Source organism: Pelodiscus sinensis, chromosome 1 (genome assembly GCF_052426305.1).
Source record: "Pelodiscus sinensis isolate ZL-2025 chromosome 1, ASM5242630v1, whole genome shotgun sequence".
Lineage (NCBI taxonomy): Eukaryota > Metazoa > Chordata > Testudines > Trionychidae > Pelodiscus > Pelodiscus sinensis.
In genome coordinates this window covers 254,162,513-254,185,861 of record NC_143052.1, presented here as the reverse complement: position 1 = coordinate 254,185,861, position 23,349 = coordinate 254,162,513, and the positions used below count along the sequence as shown (strand labels likewise).

General features: G+C 41.6%; 1 protein-coding gene across 10 annotated transcripts in view; it reads right to left on the bottom strand.

Annotated features, from left to right (window-relative positions):
• The window catches only part of DOCK9 (dedicator of cytokinesis 9), a 307,165-nt gene that overhangs the window by 92,790 nt on the left and 191,026 nt on the right, over window positions 1–23,349 (bottom strand). For all 10 annotated transcript variants that reach the window (XM_075918762.2, XM_075918765.2, XM_075918764.2 and 7 more), the window contains exons 21-31: window positions 22,972–23,093; window positions 21,369–21,455; window positions 20,719–20,808; window positions 19,530–19,645; window positions 19,265–19,334; window positions 19,017–19,142; window positions 18,262–18,333; window positions 11,183–11,329; window positions 7,989–8,072; window positions 6,761–6,872; window positions 3,375–3,553 (exon numbers count right to left, since the gene is read on the bottom strand). In XM_075918762.2, the coding sequence (XP_075774877.2) occupies window positions 3,375–3,553; window positions 6,761–6,872; window positions 7,989–8,072; window positions 11,183–11,329; window positions 18,262–18,333; window positions 19,017–19,142; window positions 19,265–19,334; window positions 19,530–19,645; window positions 20,719–20,808; window positions 21,369–21,455; window positions 22,972–23,093 (1,205 nt within the window). The remainder of the gene's footprint in view (window positions 1–3,374; window positions 3,554–6,760; window positions 6,873–7,988; window positions 8,073–11,182; window positions 11,330–18,261; window positions 18,334–19,016; window positions 19,143–19,264; window positions 19,335–19,529; window positions 19,646–20,718; window positions 20,809–21,368; window positions 21,456–22,971; window positions 23,094–23,349) is intronic.

The window sequence follows — 23,349 nt, the reverse complement described above, 5'->3', positions numbered from 1 at the left end:
TCTCCGACACTCACCCTTGCAGAGGGGTTAGAGGTCCTATGAGGAGACTCTCGAGCCGGTGGATGAGCCTCATGCATCCCTGAGGCAGTGGAAGACGGCTCAGTCACTTCAGGGATCTGAAGGGCTTTGTTAAATAAAAGCACCCTCAGCCTCAACTCCTGGTCACACCTGGCACATGCAGTTAAGTTAGTGCAGCGAGTGCAATTCAGTGAGACATGTCCATCTCCAAGGTATTTGCTACCCTGCGAGTGCCCATCCGATGCCAGCATGGCATCCTGGCACTACGTGCATTTCTTAAAACCAGGTGATCCTGGCATAATCTCTACCTATTTACTTAAAACTTGAATTATGACAACATTTTTTTGAATAGAACTGTAACTATTAAGAAACAACTAAAACTATTAACTGAGAAAACCATATTTCTAAAACTAATCTCCCATTTTCCTCAAACAGAAGGGGGAGCGCGTCCTAACTCCATCTGCGGCCGCGGACGGTTGGAAGTAATCTGACAAGAACAGACCACGCACAGCTGAACTGTGCGAGGCAGCAGTTGCGCATGCGCGGTCTGGTAGGGCTACTGCTAGCAAAAATCCTCTGGTTTGCGGTGCTGGGACGAGCCCAGCACCTTGAGTGGAGCACACTCAGGGACACTACTCAACGAAAAATAAACAGTAACTTGCGATGATATCAACTATTTACAGATTATACATGAGGAGAAACACTGAGCAAGAGATGGAGCTCCGTCCACGACCAAGGGCAGTTGGAAGGAACTGAGTGGGGCCGGACCACACGCAACAGATGAAAGGCATGAACGGTGTGAGCCGCTGCTCACGCATGCGCGGTCCAGTAGTGCACGGCTATGCAAATCTCCAATCCGCAGTGCCAGGATGAGCCCAACACCACGAATGGAGCACCCACAGGCACCACTAGAAGAACCACCTGGGTTTTCGCCATTGCCTTGTCAAATGAGGTAGAGGGATGACTTTTGTCCATATCTTGTTTGTCAGCATCCTTGCTTGTGGGTGATGAGTTGTCTCAGGAAGGTTGAAGTGACTTTTCACATAAATAAGTCTTAAGCCTATTTGCGTGGTCTTGCTGAGTCCTGGCAGAAAGGCTAGAGCAGCGTGAGAATTTCTGCATCATCTGTGCCTGTCCAAGGTGCTTTATGCAGGAGGCATGGCTGTCCGAGCCTTGCATGGCCTCCCGGCAGGAGTCACATCACTTGAAGCCTGGAGAACCAGGCATGTCAAAGAAAAACAATGAAGAACTTTTTTTTTTTATCAACAAAGTGTAGGAGTAAAAAATTTGGAAAGGAGGGAAAACTGAGGAAACGGAATGGATTTTTGTGTTGTTTCAGATGAAGAAACGGTGAGTAAGAGGAGTTCCATTTGCTGCCAAGGATGCTGCCTTTTGGCGCCCTGGGCCCGGGCGTGCGGCGCTGCCCCCAGGTGCAGGGTGCATGCGTAGGCCTGTCTGTGGGGCGCATGCCCGCCCCGGGGCGCACAGCGCACGTGTGCACTGGCCACGGCCGCTGGCGCGCAGTCGAGGGCCCGCCCCCGGGGCACACGGTGCATGCGCTGCCCAACTGCTAGCGCATGCGCCGGGCCGTGCATGGCCCCGCAGCCGTAGGGGCAACGGCGCTGCTGTACAGCGCCGCGGGGCCGGCACTGCGGCAGCCGGGCGCACATCTCCTGATGGCAGCTGTAAGGGATGCCATGCGCCCCTTAGAGCTGCCAACAGGTGCCCCCCATTGGTTGGAGCCCTGGGCAGCTGCCCGGTTCGCCCATGCCTCCATCCGGCCCTGATGCCACGCATGCACCTAATGGACACCAACGGCACGAGAAAGCGCTACTACACATGCACAGTGCAACAGGGCACTGCCAGAAAAATCTCCAGACACTAATGTGAGGATGCACCAGCACCGAGTGGAATACCCACGGGGACATCACTCGAAGGAGAACACACAATTATTTTAATAAGTATATTTTTACCACAGTTAAAAAGTGAACACACAAACCACAAATCAGTTTTCAGAAACCAGTGTTTTATACATAGCCAAGAGAGATTGATTCAATGAAACATCAAGAAATTTAACATATAGGCAGTCCCCGACTTATGCGGATCCGACTTATGTCGGATCCGCACTTACGAACGGGGCTTCTCTCGCCCTGGAGCTTGTGGGCGGCAGGACCGCCCAGAGCGCAGCGGTCCCACCACCGCGTCCTCCAGGGCGAGAAAAGCTGCTCCGGGTCTCCCTGGTGTGCTGGGGGAGGGGGGACTCCCCAGCAGAGCAGGGAGACCCGAGCAAAGCCGCACAGGCGGCTGGGTCCCCCGCCTCTGCGGCTTTGCTCCTGTCTCCCTGCTGTGCACAGGAGCAAAGCCACAGAGGCGGGGGACCCCGCTGCCTGTGCTCCGGGGCAAAGCCGCACGGGCAGCGGGGTCCCGCCGCTGTGCAGCTTTGCTCGGGTCTCCCTGCTGTGCTGGGGGGGACTCCCCCAGCACAGCAGGGAGACAGGAGCAAAGCCGCAGAGGCGGTGGGACCTCTGTGCCTCCGCAGCTTTGCTCGGGTCTCCCTGGTCTGCTGGGAGGGGAGGGGGCGCAGCTAGTGCGCCCCCCACCCCAGCAGACCAGGCTTTTGTTGCGGGACGCCTGGGGTAGAGCAGCTGGGGTGCTGCCGGGTTGGTCCTGCGGGGACCTACCCCGCAGTGCCCCAGGTGTTCTGTCCCAGGAGTCCAGATTCAGCCGCTCTGCCTAGGGCTTCCTGTAGTCAGCCTCTGATCAGTTTCAGCAGCGGCTGAATCTGGAGCCAGTTCCGACTTACATACAAATTCAACTTAAGAACAAACCTATAGTCCCTATCTTGTACGTAACCCGGGGACTGCCTGTACATATACCCGTAGGAGAACACTAATTTCCCTGAGCCCTCAGTAATGGATTCAAAAGTAGCCATCCTTCTACAAAAAACTTCAAAATCAGACTACAAAGATAAATAGAGCTGCAATTCATTTCTAAATTTAACAATCAAATTAGGATTGAATAAGGTTTTAGAGTGGTTCTCTCACTATAGAGGCATTTTTCCTGACACATTCACACCCCTCTGTTGTTGAGAGTGAGCTGACTGAATTGGCCTCGTTAACACTGGTCCTACACTTGAATGCATCTGATGAAGTACATCCATGAAAGCTTATGCCCAAATATATCTGCTAGTCTTTATGTTGCCACAGGACTTCCTGTTTTTGTATTATGGTACAAACATTTATTTTCAGTTGAGACTACGTATGCAAATTAATAGTATTTTCCCATTCATAAAAGCTAAAAATGTACATACCTAATATTTTTATACTTCCTAATTGTTCAAGTAGCAATAAACTTACCCTGGAAGGATATCTATCATCAAAAGAATGTTTTATCATCAAATTCTTGAGCACACTAATTGCAATCTGACGGACGTCTCTGTATTCTTGTAATGCATTTCCCACCTCCCGCAGGAGCAATCCCACTAAGAAGTGATTCTTGCAAAACTCATCTGTTAGTGTGTAGTCAAGTTGGAGGTCTGAAAGTAGAACATAAGTTGTAGTTTAGGAAGGGTGCAATTAATTTTAATTTGTCAATTAATATTAATAGGCGCATCCACCTTCGTTCATGCTTCATTGCAGAAACAGTTTATACATGGCTTGTTCAGAAACTCAGCCTCATTAGGAGTAAAAATGGTTACCTACTAGTAGTTAGATACTAGTAGTATCTAACAGGTGAGCTATACAGCCTCCTTGAGTTATGACTTCATGGTTGCCAGGGACCTATATATACTGTCACGAAAGTGTGACTCCCGGGGACTGCACAGCCAACCCAACAGGTACCTATAGGGGGAAAATCTTACAGTGACTGTGCACACACTGCGTGCACACCTATTTGGAACAGCCATGAGAAACACATATTGAAGAAAGTATTTTAAGTTAATTCATTTGGGCAAAAATTTCTGATCTTCAACAGCTAAAATTAGTCTGTGTTTAAGTACCAATATGTAGAGGTTCTCACAACCCACTGTCTTCAATAGCAGCTATAGATGCTGAAAATCTCTGAGGTAAATAGGATGAAATTCAATAAAGACAAATTCAAAGTACTCCACTTAGGAAGGAACAGTTTCACACATACAGAATGAGAAGTGATTGTCTAAGAAGGAGTACTGCTGAAAGGGATTTAGACGTCACAGTGGACAAGCAGCTAAATATGAGTCAACAGTTCATGCTGTTGCAAAAAAAGCAAACATGATTCTGGAATGCATTAACAGGAGTGTAGTAAGCAAAACATGAAATGTCATTCTTCTGCTCTACTCTATGCTGATTAAGCCTCAATTGGAGTAGTGTGTCCAGTTCTGGGCACATTTCAAGAAAGATGTGGAGAAATTGGAGAAGATCCAGAGAAGAGCAACAAAAATGACTAAAGGTCTAGAAATCATGACCTATTAGGAAAGACTGAAAGAATTGGGCTTGTTTAGTTTAGAAGAGAGAAGACTGAGAGGGGACATGATAGTGGTTTTCAAGTAACTAAAAGGGTGTTACAAGGAGAAGGGAGAAAAATTGTTCTCCTTGGCCTCTGATGATAGGACAAGAACCAATGGGCTTAAACTGCAGCAAGGGAGGTTTAGGGTGGATGTTAGGAAAAACTTCCTAATCATCAGGGTGATTGAACACTGGAATAAACTGTCTAGGGAGATTGTGGAATCTCCATCATTGGAGATATTTAAGAGCAGGTTAGATAGACATCTATCAGGAATTATCTATATGGTGCTTGGTCCTGCCGTGAGAGCTGGGGACTGGACTTGATCTCTCGAGGTTCCTTCCAGTTCTAGTGTTCTATGATTCTACGAATCAGGGAGTTAGATGTCTAACTCCACTCACATAACTGGCTCTGTGTGGGTGAGCTCTTGTGCCTATACGGACCCACTTGCAGGATTTGGGATTAAATATGAATTATGAGATTTAAGTTTAGACACTTGTGTTCTAAATATTTGAGCCTTAGTGAATTGCGTATTTCACACCAGTGATTTACGAGGTACATTAATAAAGGAGTTATTGGTAAGGATATATAGTTTATATACTAATATTTTTAAAGGAAATCAAAATACAGAAATTTTTAGCAGATATTAAAAACACTTATGAAACAATGAAGTAAGGAAATGGCATCAGGTAAACAAAGTCTTTTAAATTAAACAATTTTTTTCTTCTCAGTTTCAACATGAATATAAATAACTACTAAGAATATCTGAAAAAGGATTCACTTAATGTATGATATAATATATGTGCAGTATACTATTGTCTGGAATTTTTCACATCTATCAAACAGGTCTCAGAGGGGTAGCTGTGTTTGTTTCTGCAGTGAGTTTTTTCCACAAATGCTTATGTCCTAATAAATATATATTCCTGCTTCTGTAACTTTCACTCCAATTCATCGTTTGAAGTGGCGTTCACCCACGCACTCTTATGCCCTAATAAATCTGTTAGTTTCTAATGTGCTTCCCATTAGTAAATAATAAAACATAATTTTGGTAAGTAGGGCTTTTCTATAGCTAAAGAACTTAATGCAATATATAAAGGATCTTAAACTGTTCTGGTTACTTCTGACAGCATTGCTTTCTTCTTGAAATCCTTGATGACAATTTAGAATATTTGAGTTACTCAAGTAATGTCTATTTTTATACACACAATGGGATGGACATTATTATTAGGTACGCATCTTTTATAAATAAGGGACAATTATATATAACTAAACAGAACAGACAAACGTGAAAAAGTGAATAATTTTACAGAAGAGACCCAAATAGAGTGAATTCCAGTTTAACAAACACTACCAGTTCTACTGATATCCCCTCTTAAATATGGCTAATATAACTAGAATCAGTAATGTGTTAAGGCCTCAATTCTACAACTGAATGCATCTGCACAGAGCCTACTATCTTCAGTGGGGGTCCACTCATATAGGTGCAGTGTAAAGACTGAGGCTTAAAACTAGAATAAGCTATGTCTACTGTATACACAGTCTTGTTGATCATCAGATTGATGAATTTTGCAAAGCAGCAAAGGACTTGCAATGTAAGAATCTGAAAGTTTCATATTCACATAAAATGGTACACATGCATTTTTACTCCCTACTAGATCTAATATGTTTCTAAACTTCACTATCTTTAAAGTTCTAAACTTATTTTGGTGAGCTGGTTCACTATAAGTTCAAGTTAATAATAGAATCTGGTAATGTTTCCCTGCTCCATAAATAAAATAGTTGCAGATTACTTATTTTGGCATAAAGTTGTATTGCTTTAAATTAAACAAGAAATAGAAAAAAGTAAAGAAGAGCAAATTCCACATACACCACCTACCAACAGAGGTGTCATAGGACTCCACAGTTGGTGAAGCTATACTAATAAAAAGGAAACAAATTGGAACACCCAAATACAATAAGCTACGCATAAGTAATATCTCATGGTTATTAAGCAAAGTAGGAAAAATTAAAGGGAAAATCAAAGATACACTGCACCAGTGGCTTCTTTGGCTAATACTGTATTATATTACCTAGATACTTTCAGCCCAATGCTTCGCTAACTAACTACTGCTTTGTGAGCTAAGAAAAAAAAAGTACCACATTATGCTTTAACAATGTCATGATTCCCAAAAAATATTAATGGTATCTGTAGGTGACAATTTCTTTCAAATGACCTGTCCCTTCTAAAATTCTAACATTTTTATAGTTAAAAATGAGGATTTACCTTGATATCTCTGAATTCTGCCTTTTCCAAATGGCATAGGTAGATTCAAAGGGATGTAGTGTTCATGGTTACATACCACACGAAGAAATTCAAATTTGAATTCAAAAAGTGTCTGCAAAAATATTTCAGATGTAAATTACACAATTTGTTAATTTAGTAAATATTTTGGTAGCACAGCTAAAAAACAAAGACTTCTGAACACTAGTGATTTCTCTCTCCTTTACATATCTACAATCCTAGGGACTATTTATATCATGCCATGAAGACTCAGGAGACTTCTTTAGCACAAAATAGTATTTGAAAGCCTGATCTAATTTGGTTGTACATTTCCTACTTTCATCAAGTCTATGTAAGTGTGGCATGCAAGTGTGACTTACTACATTTAAAATGCAGAGCTGCAGCACAGGTAGCTCCCGGAGCTGGCATGAGCCGAGACTGTTCAATCCCAGCTCCTGGAGCTACCCCCACTGTGGCTCTGCAGAGCAGTCCAACTGACTATTTGTATAATTGATACAAATTTTATCGACTATACGATTAGCCTGATAACCACATTTTAACATCCTTTTGAATGAACCCAGCAATTAGAACCATCATAAATTTGTAGGAACATCTTAGATATCAGAGGGCTCACTTTCAACTATTGCCAATTTATTTCCTTGAGATCTTCATGGCCATGCATAAAGTGCTCACTAATGTTGTTTCATCCAATTTTCCAGCTAGGGAAACGTTTACCAGTAACACACTTCCTCTTTGAAAATGACACAACCATCCACTGTTCTGAGAATTTTCAGAGAGGTAACCATGTTAGTCTGAGCAAAAATTTCCATTTCATGTACTTTCACCTCATCATTGTTGGAGATGAGCCCTATTCACCTTCATTTAATTTGCACTGATGCTGCACTTCCATCTCTGTATTTCTGCCTTTCTTTCACTTTACGTATCTAAGAAGTGAGTTGTTTTTCATGAAAGGTTATGACCTACTAAATTTGTTAATCTTTAAAGGTGCCACCAGACTCGTTTTTTTACTGTTCTGAGAGGCAAAAAATACCAAAGGTGACTTAAAGGTAAAAGAGAACACATCTACTGCACAGGAATGGGAGACTTATCTGAATAATATGCCTGAATATAACTGAAGAACGTTCAGGGATCTTAACACAATTTCCTACATACGTGTACCAAAAAGATAAATTCATTTTTAATAATTAAAAAAATTAAAGGAGAGGAATACCTTTGGATCCCCTGGAGCAAAGCAGCTGGTGTAGTTATTGATTTGCTTGAACACGAAACCCCTATCCATAAAAGTGAAACATCTCTGAAAAGAAAAAAATATAAAGTAGTCCAAAGCAGTTACAGATGAAAAGTGTTACGCCAGTTAGGTAGTTATCTTTTATAAGTTTATATTCCAATAATATTTTAACTTGTAACTTAGTTTGAATATAAAGGCTATTAAAAGAAAGCACTGTAGAATACAAAGTGTGATAAAGCTCCTACTTAAACTTGGCGTGTCCTGTGCTTTCAGGCAGATTTGCTTGCTCCAGAGGCTCACAGCAGCCCTCAATTTTAGGCACCACGCCTACGGCATTAGTTTGCTACTCACTGTGTCCCTCTCATTGGCCAACATAAGATACAGAGAGAGAATAAACTCCACAGTATTTTCCCTGAGTGGGAATGGGAATGGGTTAGGGAGAACCCAGGTCCACCCTCTACTCTGGGTTCCATCCCAGGGCCCTGTGAATAGCAGCTATCTATGTGAGTTTCTGATAGCTACAAGACCCTTGGGCTACTTTTCCTAAGCACCTTCCTTCTCTCAGGCTCACCCTCTTAGTGTCCACTTGGTGCTTTCTTTTTTCCTATTCCCGGCAGCACTTTCTTCCATTCTCTGAGCTACTTGCATGCCCCACCAACTGCGGGGAAACTACTTCTATAACCAGTTTCAACTGGTGTCCCTAATTGAACCCAGGTGTCCTAATTAGCCCAGGCTCACCTGACTCTGCAAGCCCATTCAATTAGCCCATGATCACAACTGCCCCTGCTGGTTCTAGATTAGCCCCTCCCAGTTACCCTAAGAAGAGAGATCTTCTTAGTCTGAGGCTAATATGCCTCCTTTCTACTACTTTGTTTATATCCTGCTGACCTGACCCTGTTACAAAAGTTAGTTCATTTTAAAAGGAAAATTTGACATGAAGTCCTAACTGTTGATACTTAAAAAAAAGGCAAAACCACAATCAGAGTCCAGGTTTAGAGTCTAGTAGAGTTAGGAAAAGCTTTCCATTACACAGTTACACTTTTCACACTAGGATGAAGTAAAATTATTACTTAAAGGAACAAAATAATCTTTATTTGACAATAATATATGAATAATAAAATCTGTTGATATGGACTGATGACTTCATGTCTGTTTGTGTAGTGCCTGAATGGTGTCCAATCTTTACAGTGACCTGTGGATGCTACAGTAATACAATTATTAGATAATGTATATCACCCTAGATAAATACAGCATCACCATTAACAGTAAAGCTATTAACAAAACACAAAACATTAAATTTTCAAAGAGATGATTTGGTGGTGCATTTCTTAAACTGATAATATTCTTAATTGGGCAAACTAATTGTCCTTACATGAGTACTAATATTTTCAACAGGAGAAATGGGAGTAACAGACCTAAAATTCACCTATAAAGTGCTACCAGACAGTTTGTCTTTTTAAAGTTAAAAACGTAGCAGAACAGTGAAAAAATACAATGTGAACCAGGAAAAAAGGTAGATGTATGGAGCTTTATGCAAACTAATTCATACTTTTTTAGAGCTCATAGTTTTAAGGTAATGCATCTTCTTTAGACCACTGATACATATTCCCATAAAATTAATGGACTCCTGTTCTTACTGAAACTTACTTGAATTACATACTCACAATGTACTTGCATTTTGGTTTGTTAAAAAGATTCTGAAGAGAACAAATGTCTTTTCAAATAAACAACATACTGACCTCAGTATCATTAGTTTTGTCTGCATTTTTTGTTTTGTTTTGTTTGCACTTACTCATTGAATAAACAAAAAAAGCTTTTGGGATCCTGACTACCTAATGCAAATGCAGGCTCCTTGCAATGTATGAAGGTAAGCTTATGCTTAAATCTTTGTAAGATCGGGGAAATAACTGGATGGCACACCTACAAAGAAATAAAAAGCAAAAAAGTAGGCAATTGCTAGCACAAAAATAAAACCTACACTTTTATAATCTACTATATATTTGAGAGAGTTTTTGTGTCTGTGTGTCCAATTGCAACTTCCTCTAGTCATAACTTAGAGTAAGAAAGGGTTTGGTTGTGCCAGGACAATGCGATGTGCCTAGAATTTGATTGTTTCTCATGTATTGAAATGGGAGGCATTTAGTAGGAGGAACATTTATCCTGTAAATGACCAAAGGGAAGCAGCAAAAGGCCAGAGATGGGGACGGGCATAACTATAACCTCAGTGGACCAGGGGTGGAAAAAGGCACAGTATATATTTCACAGAGTTTGTTTCTGTGTCTGTCCCCCAGCTGGGGGACAAACATCCCTCCTCTGGCAGTGCCCAATGGAGCTGCAGCAGCCATGGACAGGTCTCTCTCACCTGGCCCCAAGCTGCTGCAGTGACAGAGTTTTCCTCTCTCCCAGGGGCAGCCTGCATAATGAACCCCATATCCTCAACACCGAGCTAGAGCAATGATTTAAATGAAGAAAACCAAAAGTTATATGAGTTAAGGGACCCGAGCAATGCTGGGTAAATCCTCTAGTATATTCTTATACACCGTTTTGCTTAAACGATCTTATTTCTAATTGCAGCGAATACTTAACCTGTTCTTTTATACATCTCTATTTGCATTTCCAAAAAACATGCTTAAAATGCCTGTGACGGAGCTTACACTCTGATCATTTAGATTTTAATTAGCTCTCCTTGAGAAAACTGACTGAAGTAATGAGACAAATCAGGGATAACCAGCTGGAGGGGATAAGAAACCAAGTTTAGCCCATTAGCCCAAAGTTGATAAGAAAGAAGGATGTATTAAGTGGAGAGAGGGGGGGGGGGGAGTAGGACTAGCTAAGCAGAGTTACATGGACGTTTTAGAGGAAGGAGATCTCTGTTCCCCCAGGTCCTGGAGAAGTGCCAAAAAGGCACAGTGATACTGTAAATAGATGACTGCATGGTGATCCTTGCAGAAATGGTGGAGGGAATTTAAAATTAAAGGGTTCGGTGAAGGCACATTCACTGTTGTCCATGCAGTTTCTGAGGGGAAGAAAGTGGGAGAAGAGCCATACCCTAGTACAATGTTACAATACCTTGTATCTTATATAGTGCTGCATGAGATCCTGTAAAATGAAAATCCAAGAAAAATAAGATTACTGACAATAATAAATCTAGAGCCTATATTATTGTGAACACCTACCTTTATAAAGACAGCAAGACTATGATTTGCATTTTTGGAAGCCTCTGGATTGTCTCTGTACTTCTGAGTGATGTGTGGCATTAGCATATTAACAAATGTTTCTACAGCATGGTGAAAAGAAGCAGGAAATCTCTGATTTCGTAACAACTGAAAGAATACATGAAAATGAACATTTAAACTTTTAAAGTTCCAAAGTAACCTTGCATATAGCACACAACGATTTACTATAGGGTAAAGCTATTTCTGAAGTTTATTTAATAAAGGAGAAAACAAGTAAAATTTAAATTATTAAATACTCTTGATCTGATGAAAAATCAGAAAGTTATGAAAAATCCAGAAGCTTTTTGCAAACTTCTCTGGACTATGAAAAAGTTCAGTCTGGGTTTTGAAAAATTTTGAATGAAGAATTTCAACCAGTTCTAATTCCTTCCTACAAAATTATTTAGTATTCAATGTAGAAAGCAATTTTCTTTTAAGATGACAAAGTATACACATGTAAGTATGGAACTTGAAAGCATTAGGGTGTTTTACTACAGGAGCATATGGAAATAGTTTTCAGGGCAAAGCCAGATTTCTAATTGTAAAGGTACAGTTAAACACAGTATTCTACAAGTCAGTTGTTCGAACTCTTACTTAAGGTATACGTACCTTGGTTACCTAGAATAGTGATAGAAATGTAGCAGTGTTAGTCTGGTGTAGCTGAAACAAAACGCAGGACTATGTAGCACTTTAAAGACTAACAAGATGGTTTATTAGATGATGAGCTTTCATGGGCCAGACCCACTTCCTCAGATCAAATAGTGGAAGAAAATAGTCACAACCATATATACCAAAGGATACAATTAAAAAAAAGTGAACACATATGAAAAGGACAAATCACATTTCAGAACAGAAGGGGGATGCGGGGGGGGGGGGGGGGGGAAGAGGGAGGAAGGTAAATGTCTGTGAGCTAATGGTATTAGAGGTGATAATTGGGGAAGCTATCTTTGAAATGGGTAAGATAGTTAGTGTCTTTGTTGAGACTGACATGTAGAGTTATAAGATCAAGAATACATATTCCTGCGCATACAGAAATATAATTTATGCTATCATGTGCCGAAAGTGTCAGTCTGCTATGTACATTGGACAAACGTCTCAGACACTTCGCCAAAGGATCAATGCCCACAAAACAGATATTAGACAGGATCACAAAGAAAAAACCGTTTCTTGCCATTTCAACTAGAAAGGACACTGTCTCAACGACTTAAATACCTGCATCCTGCTCCAGAGGCCTTTTAAATCTGCACTTGAAAGGGAATCCTCTGAACTATCATTCATGCTAAAATTCGACACTCTACGTGTTGGTCTCAAAGACACTATCTTACCCATTACAAAGATAGCTTCCCCAATTATTACCTCTAATACCATTAGCTCACAGACATTTACCTTTCCCCACCTCTAATATCATTAGCTCACAGACATTTACCTTCCTCCCCCCCCCCCCGCATCTTCCTTCTGTTCTGAAATGTGATTTGTCCTTTTCATATGTGTTCACTTGTTCATGTCAATTCCATTCTAGGTGACTCTCAAACGATATCTATGGAGGACAGCTGAAAGTTCACCACTTGGCAATTTGCAGTTCTCATTTACTGCAGCCAGCAACATCTCAGGCCTGCTGGGTAAGCACATAAAGGGCTTTGAAGGTAGCCGTCCTACAGATGTCCTGGATCTTGGGCCAAAAAGGCTGCTGAAAAGGACTGTAGGTTGGTGGAGTGGGCAGTGATGATTGCCAGGGGCAGCACCTTCACTTGATCATTGCAAAAGTGAGTACAGTCAGTGATCCAGGAAGAAATTCTGACCGAAAACAGGATGACCTTTCATTGTGTTGGCCTCAGTGATGAATAATTGTGTTGACTTGTGGAATGACTGGGTCCTGTCAATCTAGAGGGCCAGCACTTGTCTGAAGTCCAGAGCACGCAGCCTACACTTGTTCTCTGACTTACACAGCTTTGGGAAGACCAGTAAGTAAATATCTTGGCTTGACTGAAAGATTACCTTGGGAAGGAAAGAAGGTACAGTGTCAGGTAGACCTTGTCCTTGTAGAAGAAAGCGTAATGTGGCTTCAAGATGAGCACCCATGCTTCAGATATCTAGTGGGCCAATGTCACCATAACCAGCAACTCTGAGGAGAGAGCAAGAATCCAGAGACTCAAAGGGGAGCCCCATGAACCACAACAGCACCAGATTTAAATTCCGAGGAAAGGATCCTTGATCTTTGAGTAGAGGTGTTCCAGGCCCTTAAGGAATCTGACAGTGATATCATGAGAGAAAACCAACCTGCTGTTGAGCACCGTGCAGAAGGTTGAGATGGCCACTAGGTAAGTGGACCACAAGCTGAATATGAGTCAGCAGTATGATGCTGTTGCAAAAAATAGCAAACGTGATTCTGGGATGAATTAACAGGTGTGTTGTGAGCAAGACACGAGAAATCATTCTTCTGCTCTACTCTGCACTGGTTAGGCCTCAGTTGGAGTATTGTGTCCAGTTCTAGGCACCGCATTTCAAGAAAGATGTGGAGAAATTGGAGAGGGTTCAGAGAAGAGCAACGAGAATGATTAAAGGTCTAGAGAACATGACCTATGAAGGAACGTTGAAAGAATTGGGTTTGTTTAGTTTAGAAAAGAGAAGATTGAGGGGGGACATGATAGCCGTTTTCAGGTATCTAAAAGGGTGTCATAAGGAGGAGGGAGAAAACTTGTTCATCTTGGCCTCTGAGGAGAGAACAAGAAGGAATGGGCTTAAAGTGCAGCAAGGGAGGTTTAGGTTGGACATTAGGAAAAAGTTCCTAACTGTCAGGGTGGTTAAACACTGGAATAAATTGCCCAGGGAGGTTGTGGAATCCTCATCTGTGGAGTTATTTAAGAGTAGGTTAGATAAATGTCTATCAGGGATGGTCTAGACAGTATTTGGTCCTTCTGTGAGGGCAGGGGACTGGACTTGACCTTTCGTGGTCCCTTTCAGTCCTAGTATTCTATGATTCTAAGGGAATATCGTAATGCGGTTTTTGTGTAAGTACATGACTGAGCACTTTTGAGAATATTTGTGCATCTGTTGAGAGTCCGAATGGTAGCACTTTGTATTGGAAGTGTCTGTCCTTTAGTGTAAAATGGAGGAACCTCCTGTGTGATGGGAGTATTAATATGTGGAAATAAACATCCTGGAGGTTGAGGGTAAACAACCATGCTTCTTTTTTCAAAGCAGGTATAATCATAGCCAGAGTAACCATCTTGAAACTTTGGAATCTGATAAACCCGTTGAGATTGCAGAAGTCCAAGATAGGTCTGCAGCCACCAGACTTTTTAGTGGTGAGGAAATAATGGAAGTAAAAACCTTTGCTCCTGTGTTATACCTCTTCTATAAAGCCTAGCATTAGAAGGTGCTCTGCCTCTTGTACAAGCTATTTCTTGTATGAGGGGACCCTCAAGAGAGACAGGCAAAGGGGTGGGATGGGGGAGGGAGGGGGGACAACTATGAATGGAATGCAGTAGTTGGTTCTCATGATTTCCAGCACCCATTTGTCAGTAGTGATGGCAGACCAGGCTGAATAAAAGTTGGCTAGTCAGTTACCAAATAGTGTGGATGGTTTGGATTTCTGCCTTGGAAATTTCGAGTTTGTCAAACCCTCAAGCAGGACTTTAAAACTACTGTCTGGATGTTGACGGTTATTGGGTGGATGACTGATCAGAAACCTGTCTACGTCTGTTTTGTCATGGTCGACGTCTATTGTTGAATTGTCGTCGTCGTTGTTTGAACAATGCAGGTCTGTATCTTTGGTGGAATGATCTATTTTGTTTTCATCTTGTAACAGATACCTAGATGCCCAACATCCTGAGTGTGGCCCTTGAATCCTTCAGGGCATGGAGGGACGTGTTTGTGGACTTCACAAAGAGCTTTGTACCCTCAGAGGGGAGGTCCTCTACAGTGAATTGGACCTCTCTCGGAAAGCCCAAGAGTTGAAGCCAGAGGTCCTTCTCATTACCACGGCCAAGGCCAAGGATCTTGCTGCTGAGTCCAGTGCAGCCTGTAGGGATGTACGAGTTATTAGTGTACCCTTCCTGATGTTTGCTTTGAAATGTTCTTTCTTGATGTCTGGGAGGGAATCAATAAAAGACGTTAGTTGGTCAAAAATGTGTGTATATTTTGCTAATAATGCGACGTAGTTAGCTATTCTGATCTGAAGACTTGCTGACGAATATACCTTTTTTCCCCATTGTATCCAGCCTCTTGCAATCCCTATCATTGGGAACTATATGTTTATTTTGTTGTTTCCCTCTTTGATTCACCGCTTCTACGACCAGAGAATTTGGTGGTGGTTGGGAAAACAGAAATTCTGCTCTCTTGGGAGCTACACAGTATTTTCTGTCTGCTCATTTGAATGTTGGTGAGATTATGGCTGGAGTGTGCCATACATTTTGGCAGGGTCCATGAGCTCCTCGTTCATAAAGATGGCCAATTTTGGATGGAGAGATGTGAGTAGAATGTTTATGAGCTTGTGTTGCATCTGCGGAGTATCTGAGAGGAGGAATCTCAAGGATGTCTACTACTCTCTTGAAAAGTTCCTGGAATGACTTAAGATCATCCCCTGTAGTTATTGGTGGAGGCATGATAGTGATGTCAGGCGGTGTGGCTGAAGTATGCATGGGTGGGCAAGAGGATGAACTGTGATCTTCCCCAGCGATATCCACATCCTGCTCCTCTGTGTCTCAGCTGTATTTCTCTATGGATTGCATTGTTGGTGCATGGGAACGTGGTATTATAGATAAGTGTCGTGGCTGTGTCAATTGTTGCTGTCTATAAGCCTCCCAAGGGTCCCAGTATGGCCAGTTAGGCATGATAGGTGGTGGAAACCACTGTGGAGGTTCCCATTGTTATGTTGTTGAGACTTATGAGAGTAGTGTCTCAGAACGTGTGGCAGTTTGGACACCTCATCTTCCTCATCACTAAAACTTGCTGCCGCTCAACAGGGTGGAGTGGCTGAGAAAATATCCCTTGAGGAGTTTGGAGTGCCGTCGGTACCCAACAGAGAAGTCCCTGGTACAGATTGGATTGATAGTTCTGCTGCCGTTGTGAACTGTCGTATCGGGGGAGAGTAGATAGTAGCAGAGGACAGGAGGCGGGAGGGGTTTGTAGTGGCGTTAACTGAAATGCTGGCTGGTTTGTGTGAGAGGTTGGTGCTGAGTGCTTCTGCAGTGCTGGTGGTGCCGCCTCAGATAAAGAGCTCATGCTCGGTGCCGTGTGTGAATGCAGTTTATTTTGAGCTGCAGATGGTGATGTGGACTTTTGGACCGGTGCCGACAAGGAGGCTTTACGCTTTGCCTCTGTCAGTGCTTTATCTGATGCATATTGTGTGCGCTTGGTGTCTCAGCTCTTCTCCTTGCCAGTCCCCTTAGTGTGCTGCTTGTCTGACCCCTTTTGTGGTGGGGATTGGGGTGCAGCATTAGTATGGAGCAAGCATTTCCTTAGTGGAGAGTCAGTGCATGAGGAGGAGTAAGAGCTTTTATTAGGGCTACTCTTCTCCCGGACATTTGGGCTCAACTTGATAGGAGCCACTCTTTCTGACCCCATCCCAGGTGATTTCTGTCTGCTAGAGATGTATTGCTCAGGGTCAGTAGCTGACCAAGACAACTACTTCATTTGGAGCATTTTTAATTGAAGTTCCCTTGATTTCCTGGATCAGTTTGTCAGTTTCTGGCAACATGGGCAGTTCTCTGTGGCGTGCTCCTCTCTGAGACAGCGGAGGCAGTGCTCGTGCCCATCCAAGACTGATATGGATAGTCTGCAGCCTATATATCTCTTGAATCCGGGTGAACCCAATATATCATGGAGATCCGGTTAGTGCGAGGCTGGTATGTGCTTTTAAGCACATATCAAGCAAGAGTTGCTTCTCCTCTTTTTTTTTTTTATTAAAGCCATTACTAAAACCTAATAAAAGTTCAATAATACAAGCTATGAATGTTTTCTGAGGTAAACTACTTACAACTAGGTAAGTAATGAGTAAGATAAAGGGAGACTGCTGATCTGCGAACAAAGCTGGCGGCAGTTGAGAAGGAACTGGGGGGACTAGAGGGGAGGCTGTGCATGCGCAATAGCCTCCTCAGAACACACATCTGTGCTTTGCGCATGTGGCCGGCCATGGGCACTGCTGTCATAAATCTTTGATCATGAGCTCAGCAGCACTGAAGAACGTGAGGTGGAGCACCCATGAGGACACTCCTTGAAGAAGAATATTGTGCTAGATCAGGGGTGGGAAAAGGGCCAAGCGAGTTGATCTGGCCTGTAGATGCCCTGCCACTCCCCCCATCCCCAGGCCAATCAGGGCCTGGGGGAAGTGTGCAAAGTCTCCTCCCACCCTGTCCCTGCCTGTAAGGAGTGCGCAGCACTTAGAATCACTGCATGCTCCTGGCAGGAGAGGAGGACACTTCATGTGCTCCCCCGACTCCCAAGCTCTGATTGGCCTGGTGGCTGGTGGGGAGTGTGCAAAATCTCCTCCGACCCTGCGAGGGGTACGGCGCTTCTAAGTACTACATGCTCCTTGCAGGACCGGGACTGTGTGGGAGGAAACTTCATGCACTCCCCCTGCCTCCAGGCCAATCAGGGCTTGGGGGCAGAGGGAGTACGCGAAGTCTTCTCCCACCCTGCAAGGGGCTCAGCACTTCAATGTAACTGCCAGCTGCTGCTCAGCTGGTGGTTGATTAAGTGCAGCACTCCCTTGCAGAGCAGGGGCAGGAAGCGAGATATTTCACATGCTCCCCCTCCTCTTATCACAGGGGCATGGATACCCAGAAGGAACCACCAGCTTGTCAGAACAGCTAGTGGTCCTCTCAGGGGAGGAGGACAAAGGCTCTACGCGTTCCTCTGAAGTGGCCCCCGTCGAAAATTATTGCCCACCCCAAGGCTAGATGAACCTGTGGTCTAACTCAGTGTGGCCATCCTAATATACAGCAAAAACATGTTATGAAAACTAATAAAATGGGAGATTGTGCTTTAAAAGACTCTTAATTGTCTTACAAAACCATCATGTAAAATATAAGTCTACATACCTTTATTTTAGCATTTTCTATCAAATGCTGAGCCATTGATTTTATCAGAACTTCAAAGAAAAACCATGAATACTGAAAAGAAAAACAAATTATTTCATTACGTAAAACTGCAAAAGTAGTGTACAATTTCCAAAACTAAATTAGTCTTTCTACAGCCAATGCCAACCTACATACAATTAACTATTTAAAACGTCTGCTAGGAAACAGATACACTGTTCCTTAACAGTTCAGTTCTGAGGATTAAGCTCTGCTTTATTAGAAACTAACAAAAATGCCTGGGGAAAATATAGTAAAAGTGGTGATGAATGAACTACGTCAATAACATTAACATAGCATATTTTTATTGGAAAGACTTTAAGAGATTAACACAACTTATTTCGTAGCCAGAGGGAAAGGTCTTGTAGTTGCAGTTTGTGCGACACGCTTAACAGAAGAGTCCAGCAAATGCCTATGATCAGGCGCTACTAAAAGCTAATTATCAGTGGGCCCAATTGGGGCTCTGGGAAAACAGGGGGGAACCGATTTCAAGATACAACCAATGCAGTTATTTAAGTTACGAAATCAGTAGTATCTGTTCAAAATTTGGTGTTTCTAGCTCTTACAATTTCGGAGATTTTTCGGGACAAACAAACAAACTTTTGGAAATATTTATAAGACTAGCTCTTACTCTTTTGGAGATCTTTTGGGACAAACAAACTTTCGGAAATATTTTAAAAGATAAGATAAGGAAAAAGTACAAGATTTTCAACCAATACCTTAAGTAGCTTGTTGCTTGTAAGAAAGTCAGCAGATGGCTTAAGAATTGTTGTCATGGATTTGGTCAGTTCTTCATGTACAGTCTTATATTCAGAAGCAACATAAGGCTCGGCTTTATAAGCATACTTGTTGGAAAAAGGAAACAAAGTAATATGTGAAATCTAAATAAATGCAACTGACTATTTTTAGTGCAATCATTTTTTCAAAAAATAAAATGTAAGTAAACAAATTGCTTTATTTTGCATACCTTGACATACGACCTCAAGTAGCTATCCAATCCTTCTTCATGGCACTGGGAAACAATATGGATTATGACCCTAAAAAGATAGAAGCCAACAATAAACATTAAGAAGCAGAAGAAACTTATGCTTTGCTGTAAAAAAAAAAAAAAAAAAAAAAAAAAAAGTGCTTTTTTATTACAAATCACTTCTATAATTTACCATCACATGGAGAAATCTCAAGAGCACAAGCCATTCATCATTTTAAACACACTGGACCACTAAATTCTTTACCTTGTCACATTGACTGTAACTTCCTCTTGAGTAGCTCTAGTGAGAACTCTAAACAATTGGTTTAGGACTGTAGGCAAGAAAGATATCATCACATGGCCCTCCATAGCATGCAGACTCTAAGAGGAAGAAGTAGAATAGTAATATTCCTTGAAATCAAGGCATTTAACATTCTTTTCAAAGCTTCTCTACAATCTATTTTAATAATCACATTCTTAGAAAAAGAACTCTCCCTTTCAAGGATGGGGAAACCGAGGATCCAGGAAATTACAGACCAGTAAACTTAACTTCCATACCTGGAAATATACTGGAACAAATTATTAAACAATTCATTTGCTCAAATCTGGAGAATAAGATGAGAAATAATAGCTTAACACAGATCCAACCTAATATCCTTCTTTAATAGGATTACTGGCCCAATGGTAAGGGGAAAATAGTAGGAATGATATATCTGGACAGTAGTAAGGCTTTTAACAGTTCCACAAGACAATATGACAAGCAAACTAAGAAAATAGGGTCTGGATTAGATTACTATTAAGTGGGTTCAAAACTGGTCAAAAAACTGTACTAAAGAGGTAGATAATGATGGTTTGTGTCAAATAGGAGGGCATATCAAGTGGAGTCCTATCATGGTCTTTCTTGGGTCCAGTACGATTATGTTCAATTATATATTTTCATTCATAGCTTGGATAGAGTGTAATGCACGCATCAGGGATGTCAATATGTAGCCGGGTATACAATTAATCAATAAGCCTAGGCTTATCAGTTAATCTTGTCAACTACATGCATTTCTCCCTTGCCATTGCTGCCTTTGTATTAGAGGCATCCGGGGGGGGGGGGGAGGGAGGGGAAGCAGGAGCCATTGCTGGGGGGAGCTGGCTTAAGAGCTCGTTCCTCCACCACCAACTCCACGAAAATAATAGATTAAGGTGCATAGCCTTCTACATCTATTTTAAATTTGTGGCCAATTTGGCTAAATTAACATTCCTGTGGGAACCTTACTTCATTGTTTCAGCTATACCAATTTTGAGAGAAGATGATTAAGGTGACTAGGGGCTAAATCTAGCCAAACTCCATCATTATTGCAACTGGATTTGTAGCTCACCTCAAATGATATGACCACAGTCCTTTTGCCCTCCCCTCTTCCATTTCTCAATTGTATTAAATCTGTTAAGAAACTGCTGTTTTGTACCTTAAGATACTTTACTAGATCAGTTCCTAAGGCCTGGGCTCCAGATTCCGTTTTCTGACAATACTCAAAAAAATTATGTAAGTGCTGGTCCTACCAAAACAAGAGAACTAAAGTTAATAAGCAATAATTGAAGTTTATTTCTGTAATCAGAAGATGGAGAAAGCAATGTATTATATATACATTTCTAGTTGGCACTTCCAAGTGCCTACATAAAACAGGTCAACAACAAACAGGCAAAAACTTCAAAATGCAATTACCTCTCTCAGTAACTCTCTACATATTTTTCAACTACATTAAATGGACCTATTATTGAACAATGATTGCACAAAATGGCATGTATATATCCTTAAAAATAACTGACAAGGAGAAAAGTTTTACAAGAATAGGCTACAAATACATGTGAAGACAGCCACATCTAGTAGTGCAAAGTAAATGCAGTTTTGCTTTGAAATTTCAATATCTGCTGCAATATATAGTATGTTTTATATATTAACTGTGGGGAAGATTTTCAGAGGTACAAAAAGGGAGTTGAACAGTAGTGTATGCTTCTTTTGTATGTTTGAAAATCTCCTTTATATGTTGCATTCATGCTACAAAGACACATTAATCATACAATATTCGTAATAGTTTAAAACATATTAAAAACTCACCTGTGTGTATACAGTAGAAACTAGATGGGTAGAAATTTTTAACAATGGTTTGCCTCCATCTACCCATTTAATTTCAGGACCACAATGCTGTTGGCACACAGAGGAAAAATAATTATGTCAGCACAATAACCCCCTCCCAAAAAAAACCCCAAAACAAAAATACCCACCCAGAACAGTCATTTGCATACCATATATATGCGCATTTCATGACTGTCCTATAAAACCCTCTCTCTCTCTCTCTCTCTCTCTCTCTATATATATATATATATATACACACATACACACGCACGCACGCACACACAAATTTTCCTGTGGGTTGACCGGGGGAAGAACAGGTCAACTCCAACCCATTGCCTACACGGCCCCCTACAGACGCCACGTGCAGAGTTAGGCTGGCACAGCAGAGTCTGGCCTTCCCCGGCCATTGGAGGGGAAATGAGGGGGGGTGAGAAAAAGGGCCCAGGCTGGTGGGAGCAGGGAAGGTGAAGGGGCACAGGCTGGAGGGGCCGCAGCCTGGTCTTCCCTGGGGAGAACTGGCATTGCCTATACCCACAAGAGTATAGGTTGGCAAGCATAGGGCACAGCCTCCTAGTTCATATTCAAGTAAATTAATGGAGATTACCTCTCTCCTAGAACTGGAAGGGACTTTGAAAGGTCATTGATTCCAGTCCCCTGCCTTCACAGCAGGACCAAGTACCATCCCTGACAAATTTTTGCCCCAAATCCCTAAATAGCCTCTGCAAGGATTGAACTCACAACCCTGGGTTTAGCAGGCCAATGCTCAAACCACTGAGCTATCCCTCCCCCCTATAAAAGTGTGCAATGACTAAATTTCATTAACAAAGAATAATTAGAAGACAATGCCACTAAAATCACTACAAATTATGCATGTAGCTATTCAATTAGAAATGGATCTTTTAAAAAGACAAACCGTGCTATAGTATTGGCACCACATGAAAAACTTGCAGATGGACAACTTCGTGTTATATAGACTAACTCAGTGGAATTTTCTTGTAAGTTATGAGTTTTCTGACTCTCTAAGCATACGGGGAAGCCACCTGGACTAGACTACAGAAAATCCTCATTTGATTGACTCTCTCTCAAGGACATCCAATCAGAGCTACCACTTTACTAAGATAGAATGTGTAGCAGCCAGTGATCTCTTCCCTTCATTTTTGAAGGACTGGGAATGTCAGAGTGGTACTCAGCTCTCTGAAGTAAAATCCAGCTGAGGAGATGTTTCCTGCTTGCCCGGCACTCAGGTGCTAGAATTAGGCATGCTGGGAGTGTATCTATAGGCTTGAAGTGGTTTCCATCATATAGAGAGCTGACTCAAGTCTTTGTAAAACAAAATGACAGATTTTGCTCATATGATTCCTCCAATTTATTTATTTTTCCCCACAAGTCAGTTATACCTCTTCTGCAATACACTCTATGCCACACAATCTATGTCATGGACAAGTCATAAAATAAATGTTTTGACTGGAAAATGGCTACTTAAAGTTCTTTCAAAGCTTAGAACTGAACTTTAGCCCACTTTATTTCCTGTACTCTCTTTTGGGAAACAGAGAAAAAGCAATATACCTATATCTATATACTGTACCTTGCCGATCCCAAATTCTTGATAGTTAAGATAGCCTGATGGAAGATTAGCTGACACAGGAATGTGCTGTTCATTTGTCACTACTCTCCCATCTTTTAATAATGGAAGCCAAGAATAGCCAACTATAAGAAATAAGAGACAATTAATATTTTGCATATATTATGAATTTTTTAATTTAAGGCCTATGAGTGCTTCAGTGACCACCTCTCTATTTATAACATACAGGTTTACATGATTTCTGTTCAACTAGTTGAACAAAACTATTAACATAGCTAAAATGTTGAAGAAACAATATATTGTCATCTTCAGTTAAACAATTGTAAAATATTTTAATTTGTTTCACACTCAAAATAATTCATAATTCTTTAAAAATTAAAT